At 36.8% G+C, this 15835-nt stretch overlaps 4 protein-coding genes and 1 pseudogene across 5 annotated transcripts; 3 read left to right on the top strand and 2 right to left on the bottom strand.

Moving 5' to 3' along the window:
- Positions 1-318: 318 nt before the first annotated feature.
- Positions 319-1765, bottom strand: LOC130512757 (60S ribosomal protein L13-2-like). 2 transcript variants are annotated; one of them, XM_057011047.1, is made up of 5 exons: positions 1678-1765; positions 1243-1361; positions 1015-1148; positions 764-922; positions 319-684 (listed from the first exon to the last, which is right to left on the bottom strand). In XM_057011047.1, the coding sequence occupies exons 2-5, from the start codon at positions 1346-1348 to the stop codon at positions 463-465; spliced, it is 621 nt and encodes a 206-aa protein (XP_056867027.1). In that variant the 5' UTR covers positions 1349-1361; positions 1678-1765; the 3' UTR covers positions 319-462. The 2 variants fall into 2 exon arrangements, with proteins under 2 accessions (XP_056867027.1, XP_056867028.1); XM_057011048.1 differs by having other exon boundaries at positions 1243-1358; positions 1678-1751.
- Positions 1766-2048: 283 nt separating this feature from the next.
- On the top strand, positions 2049-3645 carry LOC130512836 (FBD-associated F-box protein At3g49020-like; annotated as a pseudogene).
- A 201-nt stretch (positions 3646-3846) lies between these two features.
- On the bottom strand, positions 3847-8000 carry LOC130495216 (U-box domain-containing protein 32). The gene is made up of 10 exons (XM_056986566.1): positions 7598-8000; positions 7345-7466; positions 7040-7161; positions 6850-6954; positions 6552-6697; positions 6286-6449; positions 5832-5978; positions 5080-5607; positions 4272-4997; positions 3847-4168 (listed from the first exon to the last, which is right to left on the bottom strand). Exons 1-10 carry the CDS (start codon positions 7773-7775, stop codon positions 3986-3988), a joined length of 2421 nt encoding a protein of 806 aa, XP_056842546.1. The 5' UTR covers positions 7776-8000; the 3' UTR covers positions 3847-3985.
- Positions 8001-9355: 1355 nt separating this feature from the next.
- LOC108859462 (signal recognition particle 9 kDa protein) lies at positions 9356-10937 on the top strand. The gene is made up of 4 exons (XM_018633368.2): positions 9356-9518; positions 9747-9815; positions 10456-10549; positions 10675-10937. The coding sequence occupies exons 1-4, from the start codon at positions 9447-9449 to the stop codon at positions 10749-10751; spliced, it is 312 nt and encodes a 103-aa protein (XP_018488870.1). The 5' UTR covers positions 9356-9446; the 3' UTR covers positions 10752-10937.
- Positions 10938-12627: 1690 nt separating this feature from the next.
- Positions 12628-15336, top strand: LOC108857037 (BAHD acyltransferase BIA1). The gene is given in 3 exon segments (XM_018630957.2): positions 12628-12873; positions 12875-13118; positions 14297-15336. Coding segments are annotated over 3 exon segments (1275 nt in total). The 5' UTR covers positions 12628-12711; the 3' UTR covers positions 15166-15336.
- Positions 15337-15835: the final 499 nt, after the last annotated feature.

Raw genomic sequence — 15835 nt, 5'->3', positions numbered from 1 at the left:
TATATGTGCAAATAGCCTATTTATTGTAAAACCCAATGGTTAGCTAGAAGCTCTTGTTAATAACCCCTTCAGTGTAACAAGAGTAAGGACCAACTATGCCATCCAATTGCTGCAAATAAACTTTTAGAGAGATGGTTTGTGGATCGCATTCTACTTTTGATGAAGTTAAGTTGCAGGATGCCGTATTATTACTAATTAAAAAAGAATGCCATATATATATATATATATATATATATATATATATATTTCTGAACATAGAAAAGATCCTCTGAAATATAATCGATTGTAGAAAAAAGCAAACTTCCAGGAAGTATGAGATAAAAGTGAAATAATCTTTTCCATAATCCAGAAAAACAAGAACTGATAAAAACTGACGAAGCAAAGAAAAAAAAAGGGTCTGATACACAAAAATCCAGAGATTCAAACGACGACAAGATTAAACCTAAACAAGAAGGTATCCCCTCACTTCTTCTCTTCTTTCTCAGCATCAGCAGCCCTCTTGGCTCTAGCACCTGCATGTCTCTTGTTTGTACGCTCTAGACGGATCTTGTCATAAGCTTTGAACGATTTCATCTCAGCGGTCAGCTTCACTAGCTCCGTTGCTTGCTTCTCACGTACGATAGGCATGTAGTCTCCCTGGACTTGAGTGGCATTAGCCAACTCTTCTGCAGTAGAATCACCAGCCTAAAACAACAAAAAGAAGGTCAGGGCACAGATCTAAATATATAATAGAAATGAATCTTTGACAGTGAAAAGTAGTTACCTTGACCTTCCTGGCACGACGTGGGAAGATGACCAACTTAGCCTTGTAGGTTTTAAGCCTCTGGACATTGGACTGAAGACCCTCCAAAGATCTATTCTTGCGACGGTGGTCAACTGAGATACCAATGGTCGGTGCCAACTTCTTTGGGATTCCAGCAGCCTGATTCAATCAAAGAGACATAACTAAACAATACAAACAAAACATCCAACAAGAAAACTTAAACAAAAAAAGAGAGAGAGAATACAACAAACCTTAAGCTCTTCAAGAGTGAATCCTTTACCAGTCCTGACCTTCATGTTGTACTTAAGGGTCTGACCGTGCACAACAGGGCGAAGAGGTCCAGCGGTGGGACGGGGGAAGATCTTCACAGCCTTCTTTTGTCTCGCTGAAAGAACAAAACACATGTCAGAAATTAAACACAGAGATAAATATGGTTTTTAACTTCAAATGATTCAAAAGGAGGAAACGTAATCACTAACCAGCTCTTCTTCTGGTTTTCCTGGCAGGCTGGTTGAACCATGTCTTAACATAGTTCTGCCAGTGCTTCTTGAAATGACCATTCGGGATGACATTGTTGTGCTTCATTTCTTCACCTCTGCTGTTTTAAATTAATTAATAAATCATCAGCAATGAGATCGAATAAGCCTTCAAAAGCCTAAAAAAAATCATACTATTTGGACTTCCACCAAATGATATAACAATTACAAATCTCTTAACGAATCGGACAAAACCTGATCAGTGAAACTATAGTCTTAATCAACACAAGGACGATACTTTCATTATCCTCACTAAAGCAAAACAGACAATGAACTCAAGCAAACGCTTATATCAATATTCATATGCAACTCTTACGATTGGTCTCACTAGAAAATCACAGGGGACGGAGACGAGAATGTTAAAGATGAAGAACTCACAATGTTACTGAAGAGAGCTTCCTTCCTCCTGCGGCGAGACGAGATAAAATATCTAGGCTTCTTTGACGACTAGGTTAAAGTATTTAAATACTAAAACCCTAATAGATAGCTGTCGAACTCTTTGTTTTATTGGGCCCTTTATCTTAACAGGCCCACTTAAAAGCCCGTTACAAGAAATAAAGCTCACGAGTTCAGATAACAAAACAAAAAAGCCTTTTATTTCAGTATGTTGACTTTTTGACTTAGGGTTTTCTCACTAAACTGATCCTTCTACTGATCAAACACAATGGAAGGGCTATGAAGAAGCTGCACCGTTACTAACCATTTTCATCTCTAAGCTTTAGTTTGGTTTTGCCATTGGTTCACCAAAAATGGAACAAAAGTCGTACGAACGATTCTATTTATTTCGTTTTGTGTTTGCTCCAAACCCTATCTCTTTGAAACCTAATATTGTTTTTTAATTTTGTCAGAAAAATCGGTGGTGAGAGTTTGAGAAATAGAGATGTCGTGAACGAGGACAGGCTCAGTGTTTTACCTGACGATTTGCTTCTGAGGATATTATCTCCGCTTCGAACAGAAGATGCGATATACACGAGCTTTTTGTCTAAACGCTGGAGATATCTTTGGAAGATGGTACCAAACCTCAAGTTCGACTCTTGCTATTCCTACGCATTTTCGGATCTCGTTTACAAGTCTCTGGCGTTACACAAAGCTCCCTTTCTCGAGAGTCTGCACGTAAAAATTCGACACGAACGCGACGCGTCCGATGTCGGAATATGGATCCGAGCTGCGTTGGCGCGTAACGGGCGTAGACTGATACTCAGCGTTACGTTTATCAACGAGGTGGTCAGATTCCCGAGCGTTTTGTTTAGCTGGAACGACACGCTCGTGTTCTTGAAACTCAAACATTGCATTGTTCTAAACTTTCCTTCTAGGGTTTGCTTGATGTCTCTTAGGAATCTGCACCTTTACTTCGTGATGTTCCGTGACGAAAAATCTGTTTGCAACCTTTTGAGTGGTTGCCCTAGGCTTGAAGATCTGGTCGTGTACCGAGGAAGCGCTGTAGATGTGGTGACTTTCACTATTGATGTGCCGTCGTTACATGACCATGGCAGAGGATAGCCCGGATCAGGAAAGAGACGGAGGAGGTTATGTGATAAACGCTCCTTCTTTGAGATACTTAGACGTTTCACGGTTCGTTGGTCGTGAGGTTTTTCTGATCGAGAATTCGCCAGAGCTGGTGGAGGCAAACGTCGTTGACGTCTACGATATAGCCAATGAGAACATTATGGCGTCTCTTACTTCTGCCACACGGCTTTGCTTACGCTTATCACCCTTACAGGTAATTCTTAAAAAAGATTTGCTTGCACCTTTCCTTCTTGACATCATTGTTTTAGTGTACTAATTAATTAAGAGTTGCTTCTTGCGCAGATCAAGTATCCTACTGGTAGTATCTTTTGTCAGCTGGTATCTTTGGAGTTATGTACAGGTAAAAAAGAGTGGTGGAATCTACTTGCGCGCATGCTCGATAGTTCTCCTAAATTGCAAATACTCAAGCTGGTCCCTGTAAGCCATTTCCATTAGGCGCAGCTACTTTGTTTTCACAACTGTTCTGATGATCTAAAGTTTATTTTAAATTGCATTTGGTTTTAGGCGTATTATTTAAGGGATGTAGATCGTCCTGTGAGTGGAAAATGGAACCAACCTAAATGTGTACCAGAATGTTTGTTGTTGCATCTTGAGACATTTGTGTGGAAAAGATTCAAATGGCAACGAGAAGATGAGAAGGAATTGGCTACATACATTCTACAAAACTCGAGATGTTTGAAGAAAGCAGTTTTCTCCACAAAACCCATCAACCCGGAAAAACTGGAAAAGTTGGGAAAGAGACGTGAGGTGATCAACGAGTTGACTTGTGTTGTCAGGGCTTCTTCAAGTTCATGTCACCTAGTATTCAAATCCGAGTGATCATCTCTTGAACTTTTACTATGCTGTTTTGGCCACTAGAATCTTTCATTTTGAGGAAAAAAATATTTAGATATATTTTAAAGAGTAGGAGGTGTGGAAAAGAAAAACTAAGATGGGAGTGAGAAATTATTTAGTTTTCTGATGAATGTTGAATAAAACTAAAGAGTAGTTAACCTTTCATTTCGAATTATAACTGAGATATATTATGTATGTCGCTTTATATATTTTCATTTTTTCCATACGTTTTGAGGGTTGAATTTACAAAGTGGCAATCTAGAAAATTATAGGGAGTCAACGTAGCAATAGTTTGTCCCTTCAAAAAGAGGCAAAAGAACGTAGATCACCATTGGTTTTGCCAATCTTGGATAGCTAGATGAAGAGCATGATTAGGTATGAGATTGCAATCTTCCATCTTCAGGTTTGTCATCGGCGACGTATCGTGCCCATTCGCTAACCATTCCCTAATCGCTTCCGCTTCGTAAGTAAACCCATCTGCTGCTATCAACGGATCTTTCATCACTTCCTGTGCTCACAACAGCAAACAAACAAACAAACAAACAAAACCATTCTAAGTTTTGTCTTTAAATCCCTCATCATCAAACTCTGTTCAGACATTGAGAAAGTACCTGGAAAATCGGGCATAGGTAATGAGAAGGAGGCTTGCGTGGAACTTTCTGGTTCGCGTACGATGATGTTTCTGATAAAGGTCCTTCAGGGGCTTTCATGCGGTCTATAACCCGCAGAACGATGGGTAAGTCTGGTCGATTCAACGGGTTTTTCTTACAGCAACGGATGGCTATATTAGCTAGCTTCTTTCCTCGCGCCACTGGCCAATCCCCTGCTGAGTTATCCAGAACGGCGCTGATGTTATCATTCTCCACAGCACATTTGACGTCTCTCAGTACCCCAGAGAGAGGTCTTCTGGTGAGAAGCTGAAGGAGAATCATTCCAAACGAGTATATGTCCGACTCCAGCGTCATTTCACCGGAGACAAAGTAATGTGGATCAACGTGAGGATCAGATTTGTCGATGCCATCGATCGGGATTAGCTGAGAGATCCCGTAGTCGCTAATTTTGGTGACGAGGTTAGAGTCCAGGAGAATCTTGGACGGTTTTAGGTTACCGTGGATGATGCAAGGAACGTTCGAGTGAAGAAACAGGAGAGCAGAGCATATCTCAGAGGCAATCCTGATCCGAGACTCCCATGGAAGCGAAGGAACGTTGTTTGCAGATGAAAAGCAGTCTTCGAGGCTCCCGTTGGGAATGTACTGATAGATAAGAGACCGAGACTCTGGACAAGTACCCACTATTGTTACCAGGTTTGGATGCCTTACTCTGCTTAAAATCTCCACCTGAAATCCAAAAAATAGAACAATTAGAACATACAGTATGTGGATGATGTTTGCATATGTAATAATAGATAAGGCTCTTTACCTGACGCTCAAACTCGATGTGATTCTGGGATCCATATGAAGGCAACATCTTTACAGCTACTTGAAGATTTTGAAGACTCCCTTTGTAGACACTTCCGTATTTGCCTTCTCCAAGTTTCCAGGACGGATCGAACTCGTCAGTAGCTTCATTGATTTCCATAAAAGAATAGTCGAGCACTTCTGAACCGGAAGACGCTATACTCTTCCCTTTTACCAATCTCCTCAATGCGTTTACTTCCTTTATCGCATTCTCGTGATCGATACGGATCTCATCCCTTTTCTGCCTGAAACTTTTCAAGAGCTCCATAGCCGTATCAAACTTCTCACCATGTTCTTTTTCCAAGTCTTGCAGTTTCTTTATCTGGCTCTCCAACTTAAGATTATCGCTCCGAACTATCTGAAGTTTTTTCATGAATCCGTTGTTCTGCTCTATTACAGTCTTTACTTCACCCTTTTCTTTCTCTAGCAATTCCTCTAATTTCTTTCTTCGACTCTGCTCCTTAATGCATAAGCCCTCCAAGGCTTTCGCCTGTGAGATGGCATGACAACAACAACAGATTAAAAAAAAAAAGTTAAACCGGGAAATACGAGTTTGACAAAGTGCCAGTGGCTTAAGAATCTCTAGCAGTGACACCAACTATTCAACTTTATTTCGTGACAGCAAAAAAAATACAACCTCTGAGGCAAAGCTTGCACATCTTAAGAATCTACATTCATTTCTTTGAAAACTGAGAAATATATTGGACTTATAACCTTGCATAAAGCCTCCATGGTACTGTCACCCTCTTTCCATTCGTTTCGAGCTTCCCCATAGACAGTTCTCTCTGATTGGCTGATATCATGCATGGCTTTATCATACCTATGAACTTCCCCCGCTACTTTTCCTTCACGCTTCTTCTCCTGAAATTCCACAGGATCACCAGGCTGATTAATTGCTTGCTCATACTAAAAATCTACAGCATCATGTTAACTTCAAGTAGAGCTCTCAATATATCGCAAACACAAAGCTACTCTCATAAATCGTTTCTACAAAGTAGTTCAAAACATCTCTAGGTAAACAACTTGAAGAAAAATCGACCTCTGTAATTATTAGCCAAAACAAAGTCTTTTCACGCGACAAAATACAATTACTAAGGGGATTTACAGTTACTGCATGACCAGTATTATCATGAAAGATGAGCTTAAGGATGAAGTGAACTCTTCTTACCTCGACATTTGAGGGAGTTCGGGTATCTGAGCCAACTACTTCAGGACTAGCTGGCTCTGGGCCAACCTGCTCTCCAAAAGAAGAACTCGAACCTGAAGATAAGTGAGTAGTTCGTCTTGGTTCTACCTTTTCTCTCTCCAGCTGATTTGTGTCTTTCTCACCATCTGCACAATTCTGTAACAAAGTTACCATACAGAGACAAATAAAACTGATAGCAAAGGATATCATATGCAGAGGGGCGTTGCAAAATCCAAGCAAAGCCCTACCTTGTTCAAGGAGGCTACGCCAATATCTTAACCTTCTCCTCATATAAGAGGATTCCAGTTTTTCTGATCTCCTCGTCTCAGTATCTGAGTCTAGCTGTACTAGGGGAGGCATTGTTTGTCTGTTATTACTATCGTCGTTTGTTGCCCTGTTTTTAAGAGTGTTTTTTATAAGTTATATGAATAGAGGTCGAAAACAAAAACAGATAGTAGAAGCATTTAATTGAAGGTATCGAAGTTTCTACAGATGTAACCAAAAAAAGCAAATTGTGCAGCATTCCAAAAGAAAAAGAAGTTTTACCTTGTAAAGATAAGGTACCCTTTACACAGAAACCAAATATGACAGGAATCAGGAGCTTTTTTGCAAACGAATATGGCTTTCTTGGATTTTAAATCCGTCATCCTCCTTAAATAGATAATATGAATGTCAGAGGTAAGCTGAAAAAGACAATCTATAACATAAGAGACCAAATAAAGAATCATATATTTACCATGAGTAATGCTTATCAGATGCAGCTCCCATTACGAGCCACTTAATATTATGTCGAGCAATCAAGTCTACGATACCTTCCTCGATATTTTGTCCCGCAATGCAAAGTTTATCTGTTTGAACCTAGAAAAGAACTAAAGTAAGCTCTAAAATTTCGAGGACCGAAACAAAACAGGGCACAAGGCATTTCCTGTTACGTTTATATCCTTATACGAAAAACTACATCTACCAATATCACATGAGACTTCTTTCAATTAATCTTGAACACCAATAGACAATACATGGAAAAGAAGAGATAATTAAAACCTCAGTTTCAGAGAAAAGGCGTAGATAGGAATCCATAAGCTCATCCACTTTTTGTTTATCAACACGCTCAATCACCTTGACAGCATGTTTCCTAAAGGTACCACCAGCAAGTTTCTTTTGTGCTGTAAGTTACGCAAAAAATAAAAATCTCAGAAATGACCAAGTCTTAACAGCCTTGGAGAAATAATACCATAATTCACCGCACAAAATAAGTAATTAAGAGAGAGAGGGAGAAGGAGAAGAAGATTCTCACTCCAGGAGGCTGGCCCTGGCCGAGCAGGACGATGGACGTAAAGCAAACAAATCTTCTTGCCGGAGAAGTTACGCGCCGCCCATAACACCGTCGTTTTGCTCCGCTCCACATCTTCGGCGACCGCAACGAAGATCGTCTCATCCACATCTAAAGCCACTTCGTCTCCAATACTCCCCATCCTTTCGTCCACCGATTCAATCTCTCGATTTTAGCAGCTTTCTACAAGCATCTGTTCGATTCTGTGTTACAAAGTCGCTTTATTATTGAGTGGAAGTCGTCGTGAGATTCCTCAAATTGGAATCGGTTTGTGGCTCGGACTCAGTCGCTGACTCGGTTTTTGAGTCAACCGGTTTTCACCTATTCTCTCCTACAACCGGAAATACATTTGTTTATACGGGTAGTCTTCGTACTTCCTCGACCTGTAATTTTATTTTATGTTGAAATAATTAACAATTAAGAAACGTAACATTTTAAACAGGGACCCATGTGAAGAATTCCTATCATAGAGAATTTCTTTAATTTTTTTTTTGTCGGCAGGGAATTTCTTTTACTCTTTTGCTGAAATACACATTTGAATACATTATATGGAACTATGTTAGGAAATTCAGACTAAAATACTTAAGATTTTAAAATTGTACTAAATTATATGACAAATCTTACAAAACTCACTAAAATGAGTTTTCTTTCACCAAAAGAAAATGTAATTAGTCTTGTGGTTGTGTGGTGAAGAATTTAATCTCCTAGGATCAAGTGTCTTTGAAAACTATTTTTTTTGTTAAATATTTTTTTTTTTTTTGAAAGTTGTTTTTTCTGCTTGATTTTAAAATAAAAAATTAGATATATGTTAAACCGAATCAAAATGGTTTTGGACCACATAAACACCACATCAACAACTAGTTTGAAATTTGTATTTTGTGTATGAACTTAAATTTTATATTAGTGTGTGGTGTTCTGAGCTTGATCAAAATGTTTGGATATGAAAATAAAGGAATCGGATAATTCTATAGAAAACTGATTGTTTTTATTATGATTAATTAATTTAAAATTAGTTTAGATTTAAGGGATAAAGTTTTAAGGATGAAGTTTAAAACTTTTTTAAAAATTATTTATTTTAAATTTAAGATATTTGAGGGATGAGTTTTAAACATTATTTAAAATTTAAAATAAAAGTTTTAAAATAGAGAAAAAATTGACTTTCAAAAAAAATTGAAAAGTGTTCGATAAATAAAAAAATAAGTTCAATTGAAAACATAATATTAAAAATGATACTTTTGTTATTTATTTAAATAGTTATTTATATTTATATATCTATAAAATTAGTATAGAAAAATATTTTAAAATGAAACATGTTTTTGATCATTTTCTTTAAAATTACCAAAATTCCTATGTAAATGAGCCTCTTTTGTTTACAAAAAAACTACCCTACTAAGCAAATGAGCCATTTTTATCAATAAATTTGATATTCAGTAAAAAAAATTGGTAAATACGGTAATGTTCAACTAGATTTGGTCAGATTGGTTTGAAATTTGGTTATCTGGTTAATTCGATTACTAATTTTGGTTTGAATTGATATTGGCTATGAAGTCGTTAATGAAAAGTTGAAACCCGAACTAACCCCCTACTAAACCAAGTTAATAACTCATTCTTAACAAATTTATAAAATTGAACCAAATTCATAACCGAAGCCTGAACCAGAAACCGAAAATTTCGGTTTGCTTCGGGTCAAAATCCTATGCCTATATAACTAGTATTATAAGCCGCTCTGCTTCTCCGTCGAGGTTACTGCGTCGTCTCCCGGAGATTTGCATTGAATTCGATCGCTCCTAAGTCAAGTCAGCTGAATCTCGAGATGGTCTACATAGTTTCATGGGACGAATTCGTAGATCGATCTGTTCAGCTTTTCAAAGCTGACCCCGAATCTGTACGTTCTCTCTTTCTTTCTCGATTTGGTTCGCCACACTATTTGCTTTGAGCTTGATTTATACTGTTTGGATTATGATCCGTCGTATTGAGCATTCGGTAAACCTTGATGATGAGTTTTATTTGAATCCCGTGCGAGATTTGAAAGTTTCGTTTATAGAGTTTAATAATGAATATGCATGTGTGTTGTTTTCTAATGGAATTGGATTCAATGTGTTGTGTGGTGCAGACTAGGTATGTTGTCAAGTATAGACATTGTGATGGCAAGTTGGTTCTTAAGGTTACTGATAACAAAGAGGTACTCTCTCCACTTCTCTCTCATCGCTTCTTCTTTTTGTTTCTTCTTACTTAGAGTTCATATATATATATATATATAGTTGATACTTGTCCATTGGATGCTAGTTTTGGTGGTATGATGTTGATTTTTGAGAATGTAGTTTACGTTTCCAATGATTACTGGACTTTAGTGGATGTTGAAGTATGTTTGTGTTTGCTAAACTTCGAAACTTGTTGAGCTGGGCCTGGTTTGAGACAGATAATTGCGTTGTTAATTAGCTATGTGGGGTTATTTATTGGACTTATCCTTCTGGTTGGTGTTTTCATGGTTACTTTTGTTTTTTGCTTGGTGAATGTGATTGTTAACAGGCTAAACTATTATTCTATACCTCTTGGTTTTCTCTATGTAATGCCCGGGTGATGGGTTAAATAAGCAGATCTAACTATTCATAGCAGTTTACCTTGTTGGATGTTGAAGCTTGTTTGTGTTTGTGGGACAAGTTTAGACTCGTTGAGCTTCTGGGACAAGTTTGAGTCAGAGAATGGCGTCAATCTCTGTTGTTTATTAGCTCCTCCCTCTTGTGTCCTCTTGTTTCATCCTGTTTTTTTTTTCTAAGCATATGATAGATCCGAGTCCTATCTTTTTTTTTCCTTAATCGTAGTGTCTCAAGTTCAAGACGGACCAAGCACAAGAAGCAAAGAAGATGGAGAAACTGAATAACATATTCTTCACCCTCATGGCCAGAGGACCTGATGGTAGCCTCTTCTTTTCTTTAATCTTCATTAAACAGAGAATGAAAGTTTCACAGTCGAATCTGTTTGTGTTAGTTATGGTTCTATGAAGTTCTACTCTGAGTTTATTGCTTTCTTTATTTATGCAGTTGATCTTTCTGAAGTGAACGGGAAAGAACAGATGGAGACACAACCTGTGAAGAAAGGCAGAGGAAGGAAGCAATAAGTCCCATGATTCTGTTTTTCTTTCTTTTCTTTTCCTTTTTGGTATCAAGATTTTGATCCATTTTTGGGGGATATTTTGAGATGGGGATTTGTGATGATAGGATAATTAAATATTTGTTCTAATTTAAGCTGACTTTTGATCTAAAAGAATACATTTTTTTTTATCGAAAATGCTAATTATCATCCATGCTTTCGCCTTTCTGTCTTACTCTCAAGTAACAGACAAACTACTCCCCCTATCTTATAGTCCCTCCCTTTTATATTAAGCGTCGTTAATTTTGTTGCAAAATAAATATTGTTTTACTATTTCTATAAAATTTATTAATTTTATTTTCCAGTATTTTTCTATTGCTTGAGTTTGCCAAAGTAGATTTCAATTTTCTGCAAATGTTGCACCGCGAAGAGCTTGACCAAGTCTACAGATGCCATTTGGGCAGGTTGGAGTTCATTTTGAGCCACGTAATTCACAAACAAGAATTAAACTGGCAGAATTTATTATCTTGTTGACGTTAGTTGACGATACATATGATGCTCACAATCGAGGAACACAAGCAATTTACAGATTCTCTGATAAAAGGGATATGTGCGGTATTGAAGGCCTTCCAGAGAGCATGAGATACCTCAATGTGTTGTATTGGATTTCTTTGACAAAATTGAGGAAGATATGAAGAAAGAAGGAAGATCATGATGTGACATTTACACCAAAATGTCATGAAGTGCAAGGAGTTTGGATATACACGCATCTGTGGTGAATCAGATTCGAGCCAATTGATCCAAGCTGTGAACTCTGTTTCTGAAGCTTTGGAGCTCTATGGCGTCACCGCCGACATCATCTCAATAGCTTCCTCTTTCGAAGCTATCTCTTTCCAATAAATTTCTCCGGTGAATAATATTATAGCAGATAATTTAGCAAAACAGATTCTAGCAGATGAGACTGCATTTATTGTATCACAAAACAATGATTGATCGATTTAATATAAAGTTGTGTATAAAAAAACTCCAAAATTATTAAAATTCTTACTAAATTATTTATGGTTCTTAAATTTTTAGAATCGATCCAAGTTGTGAACTCTGTTTCTGAAGCTTCAGAGCTCTATGGCATCACCGCCGACATCATCTCAATCGCTTCCTCTTTCAAAGCTATCTCTTTCCGATGAATCTCTCCGGTGAACAATATTGTAGCAGATAATTTAGCAAAACAGATTTTGGTAGATGAGACTGCATTTGTTGTATCACCAAACAATGATTGATCGATTTAATATAAATTTGTATAAAACTCCAAAATTATTAAAATTCTTATTAAATTATTTATGGCTCTTAAATTTTCAGAATCGATCCAAGTTGTGAACTCTGTTTCTGAAACTTCGGAGCTCTATGGCGTCACCGCCGACATCATCTCAATCGCTTTCTCTTTCAAAGCTATCTCTTTCCGATGGATCTCTCCGGTGAACAATATTGTAGCAAATAATTTAGCAACACAGATTCTGGTAGATGAGACTGCATTTATTGTATCACCAAACAATGTTTGATCGATTTAATATAAAGTTGTGTTTCAAAAAAAAAACTCCAAAATTATTAAAATTCTTATTAAATTATTTATGGCTCTTAAATTTTCAGAATCGATCATGCTTGTGAATTTGAGTTATGGAGATAGGTGGATGTAGATGATTGAGGAGGGGTTGGGCATCATCTTAAATGTATTCAGCTATGGGTATGGGGATACTTAATGTCCTAACCTAATGTCCTAACGGACCTAACCTAATGTCTAACCTAATGTCCTAACTATTATACGTGTCCTAACTATAACCTCTCCCATCTCCATAACCTACATGTAAATGGAAATATGGAATCAAAACACTACCCACGAACAGTTATAAATATACACACCCACATCAGGTAGTTCGTTGTATATGTTTGCATAATTAAGAAATTAACATAAAATACACGTATAAACCCAAAAAATGACACTGAAGATGGAATTCGTCGGTGAAGAAGTAATCAAACCATCGTCACCAACACCTAATCATCTCCAAAGACTTCATCTTTCTCTCTTTGATCAGTTTCTTCCACCAACATACCAAACCGTTGTTTTGTTCTACGACAAAGAATCTGAATTTGATCAAAAAAAATCCAAAAGAGGATATAATAGGAACGAATTTGATCCAGAGGCTCAAGAGCTCTCTCTCACACACTCTCACCCGTTTCTACCCGCTCGCTGGACGGATCCATGGCGTCACCGTTGATTGTAACGACGAAGGAGTTCTGTTTACTGAGGCAAGAACGGACGTACCTCTCTCGGATTTCCTAGGTAACCCTCGATATGAGTTGCTTCAGCAACTAATTGCTCCTTCGAAAGTCTCGGATCCAGGTACTACTATTCTCTTAACTTTTAAGGTTTATTAACTTCAGTTTCAAAAGCTAGTTAGTATTCAGTGGACTGACATTTTATCGTAGATTCGAGTATACTTTTGATTGTTGTTTTGTGTAGGCGTTTTTTCGTTACATTTATATTGTCCTGACCATCTGTGTTGGGTTTGGTTCAGTTAATTCAGTTTTCAGATTTGTGGTTCTAAAGATATAATTGATTCGATATAATCGTGTGTTTTGGTTCGAATACTAAGGTTACAAAAAAATTTGATTCTGTTTCGGTTCGATTCTAGTATTTATTTTTTTGGTAATTTTGATTAATTCGGATAAATTTTATTGATCGTTTAGATTTGCTCTAAGAAAATAACATGTATTTTTTTGGATAAAATATCGAGTAAATAAATCATTTAAAATATTTTGGATTACAATATTTTGGATAAAACAATTTCAAATAATTTGGTTTATAAATAATGTTCTAAGATATTTTGCTATTTCAAAATTAAATATAATTAATATTTTAAGTCTATAAACTGTATTTTTAAAATTTGGGTGTCATTTGGTTTTTGGTTCAGTTCAAATTCCATTTATTGTTTTCAATTTGAAAAATATAGAACCCATTCGGATATTTACGAAATTCAGTACGATGACTTTGTTTTTTTTGGTTTGGTAAGATTCGGTTCTTCGGTTTCAGATAAATGTGTCCATACCTATATTTACATGTTATAATAGTGAGTTATATTTAATAAGAAACTTTAGTAGTATCAATTAGAATTTTACATGAATATTAAACAAACAAAAACTCAAAGTCACTAAGTGTAGTTATCTCAACTAAAAAGATAGCAAAGATAGAGTATAGAAGTCTCATGATCGATTGGCATTTGGGAGAGACTATTTTTTTACATGTTAATTATGCGGACTTGGAAGAGTGTATGGTTTTGTCTCATTCTCTAAAGGGAAATCATAAAAAAAAAAATTAACACATAAAGGGAAATTTTTTGTTTGCATTTCCATTTTACAAAATATTTGTATAGAACATTCAATTTATATTTTAGAAATACTATACATATACATATGTTTTAATTTTTTACATTTAAATACAAATTTAAACTTTTAAAACAGTGGATAAACCCCAAACCTAATACTCTGAGATTTATTTATCGATGTCAAAACTTTTAAAAGGCATGTGGCCATTGTTAAGAGTGAAGATCAGTTGGTTTAGAAACAGCGGATTTGCGGTTGCGATTGGCGTTTCTCACAAAGTCTGCGACACAACTTCTTTGGGGATGTTTATTAGCGACTGGACTACTGCCGCAAAAGGAAACGTTTTGGCCGTAAATCCCTATTTTGAATCGCCCATTTTCTACCCTCCTGGTGATCTTTCTATCAATCTCCCACCGACTGTGGAACGAACAAGCACCTTGACAAAGAGATTCGTCTTTGGTCCCGCCAAGATCAAAGAACTCAAAAGCAAAGCCTCAAGCAAACTTGTGACACACGCTACCCGTAACGAGGCAACCACGGCCCTACTCTTGACATGTATGATGCGGGCAAGTCGATCAAAAGCGGACGCTATTATATCACAGACCATGGATTTGCGGGCTAGGGTTCCTTCCAATTTCTTGTCAGGCAAGTCAATAGGTAACTTTTTCTTTTTACCTACTATAAAAGAGAGCACAGAGAAGGAGATTGAACTACAGGATATAGTCTTCAAGCTAAGGAACAATAAGAAGGAACTCGATGAGTTGATCAAAGAAGATTCAGATCAGGTGGGTGAGAGGCTCATGAGCGCGATGTTGAGTAGGTTATATGAGATGAGTCCTGAGATGGAGACATATGTAGTGACTAGCTGGTGTAGAATGCCCTTTTACGGGGCGGACTTCGGGTTGGGAACTCCGGTGTGGGTCGCGGCTGATTCCATCGACAAGACGCAGGTTGTGTTGGTGGATGCAAATGATGGTGAAGGAATCGAGGCTTGGGTTACATTACCTGAAGACGACATGTTTGCGTTCGAACATGACAAGGAATTGCTCGAGTTTGCATCTACCTAAGCTTACAGCAGTTTTGTTTATGCAATAACACGAAAAAAACAAAGGAACACGAAAAATGATTATGTAATAATGCAATAGTATTGCATCTTACGATGGCTTTTATATTATATGAGTCTTGTCACATTTGATGCAATCTTTACTACAGTGGAAACTTTCATATGTTTTGTCAAATTTGGATCAGGGCCAAAGGAAACAAATAGATCGGAATAACCCATGAGGTAAAGATCGTTCAGTATCCGGTTTAAGGATACGTTGGCATAAGACGTTAGTTTGTTCTGGTATTTCTCGAGTTATCTTTGATATCGTATTAGGTTGCTCCGGTCTTTTTGATTTCTTTGACTCGGAACCAAATACATGAACAAAACATAATAAGAATTCCAGCTTAGTAAAAGGCATCAATTAATTAGAACTAGAGTTTGAACCAAATACATGAACCATATTGATATAACTGCGCGGATGTTATAATTGTTATATCAATTTTTATGTATTCAATTTATGATTAAACATGTTTTTAATTATTTGTAAGTTATGTCAAATGATTGCTTATATCGATTTTGGATACTGAAACAATCAAATTGAAATATTATACATGCAAGTCATTTGTCATTTGATAATTTTATATAGAATATAGACTATTTGCTTATTTATAAATGATACCATTTCGCATATT

This window comes from Raphanus sativus, chromosome 5 (genome assembly GCF_000801105.2).
Source record: "Raphanus sativus cultivar WK10039 chromosome 5, ASM80110v3, whole genome shotgun sequence".
NCBI lineage: Eukaryota > Viridiplantae > Streptophyta > Magnoliopsida > Brassicales > Brassicaceae > Raphanus > Raphanus sativus.
This window is presented reverse-complemented; position numbering and strand designations above follow the sequence as displayed.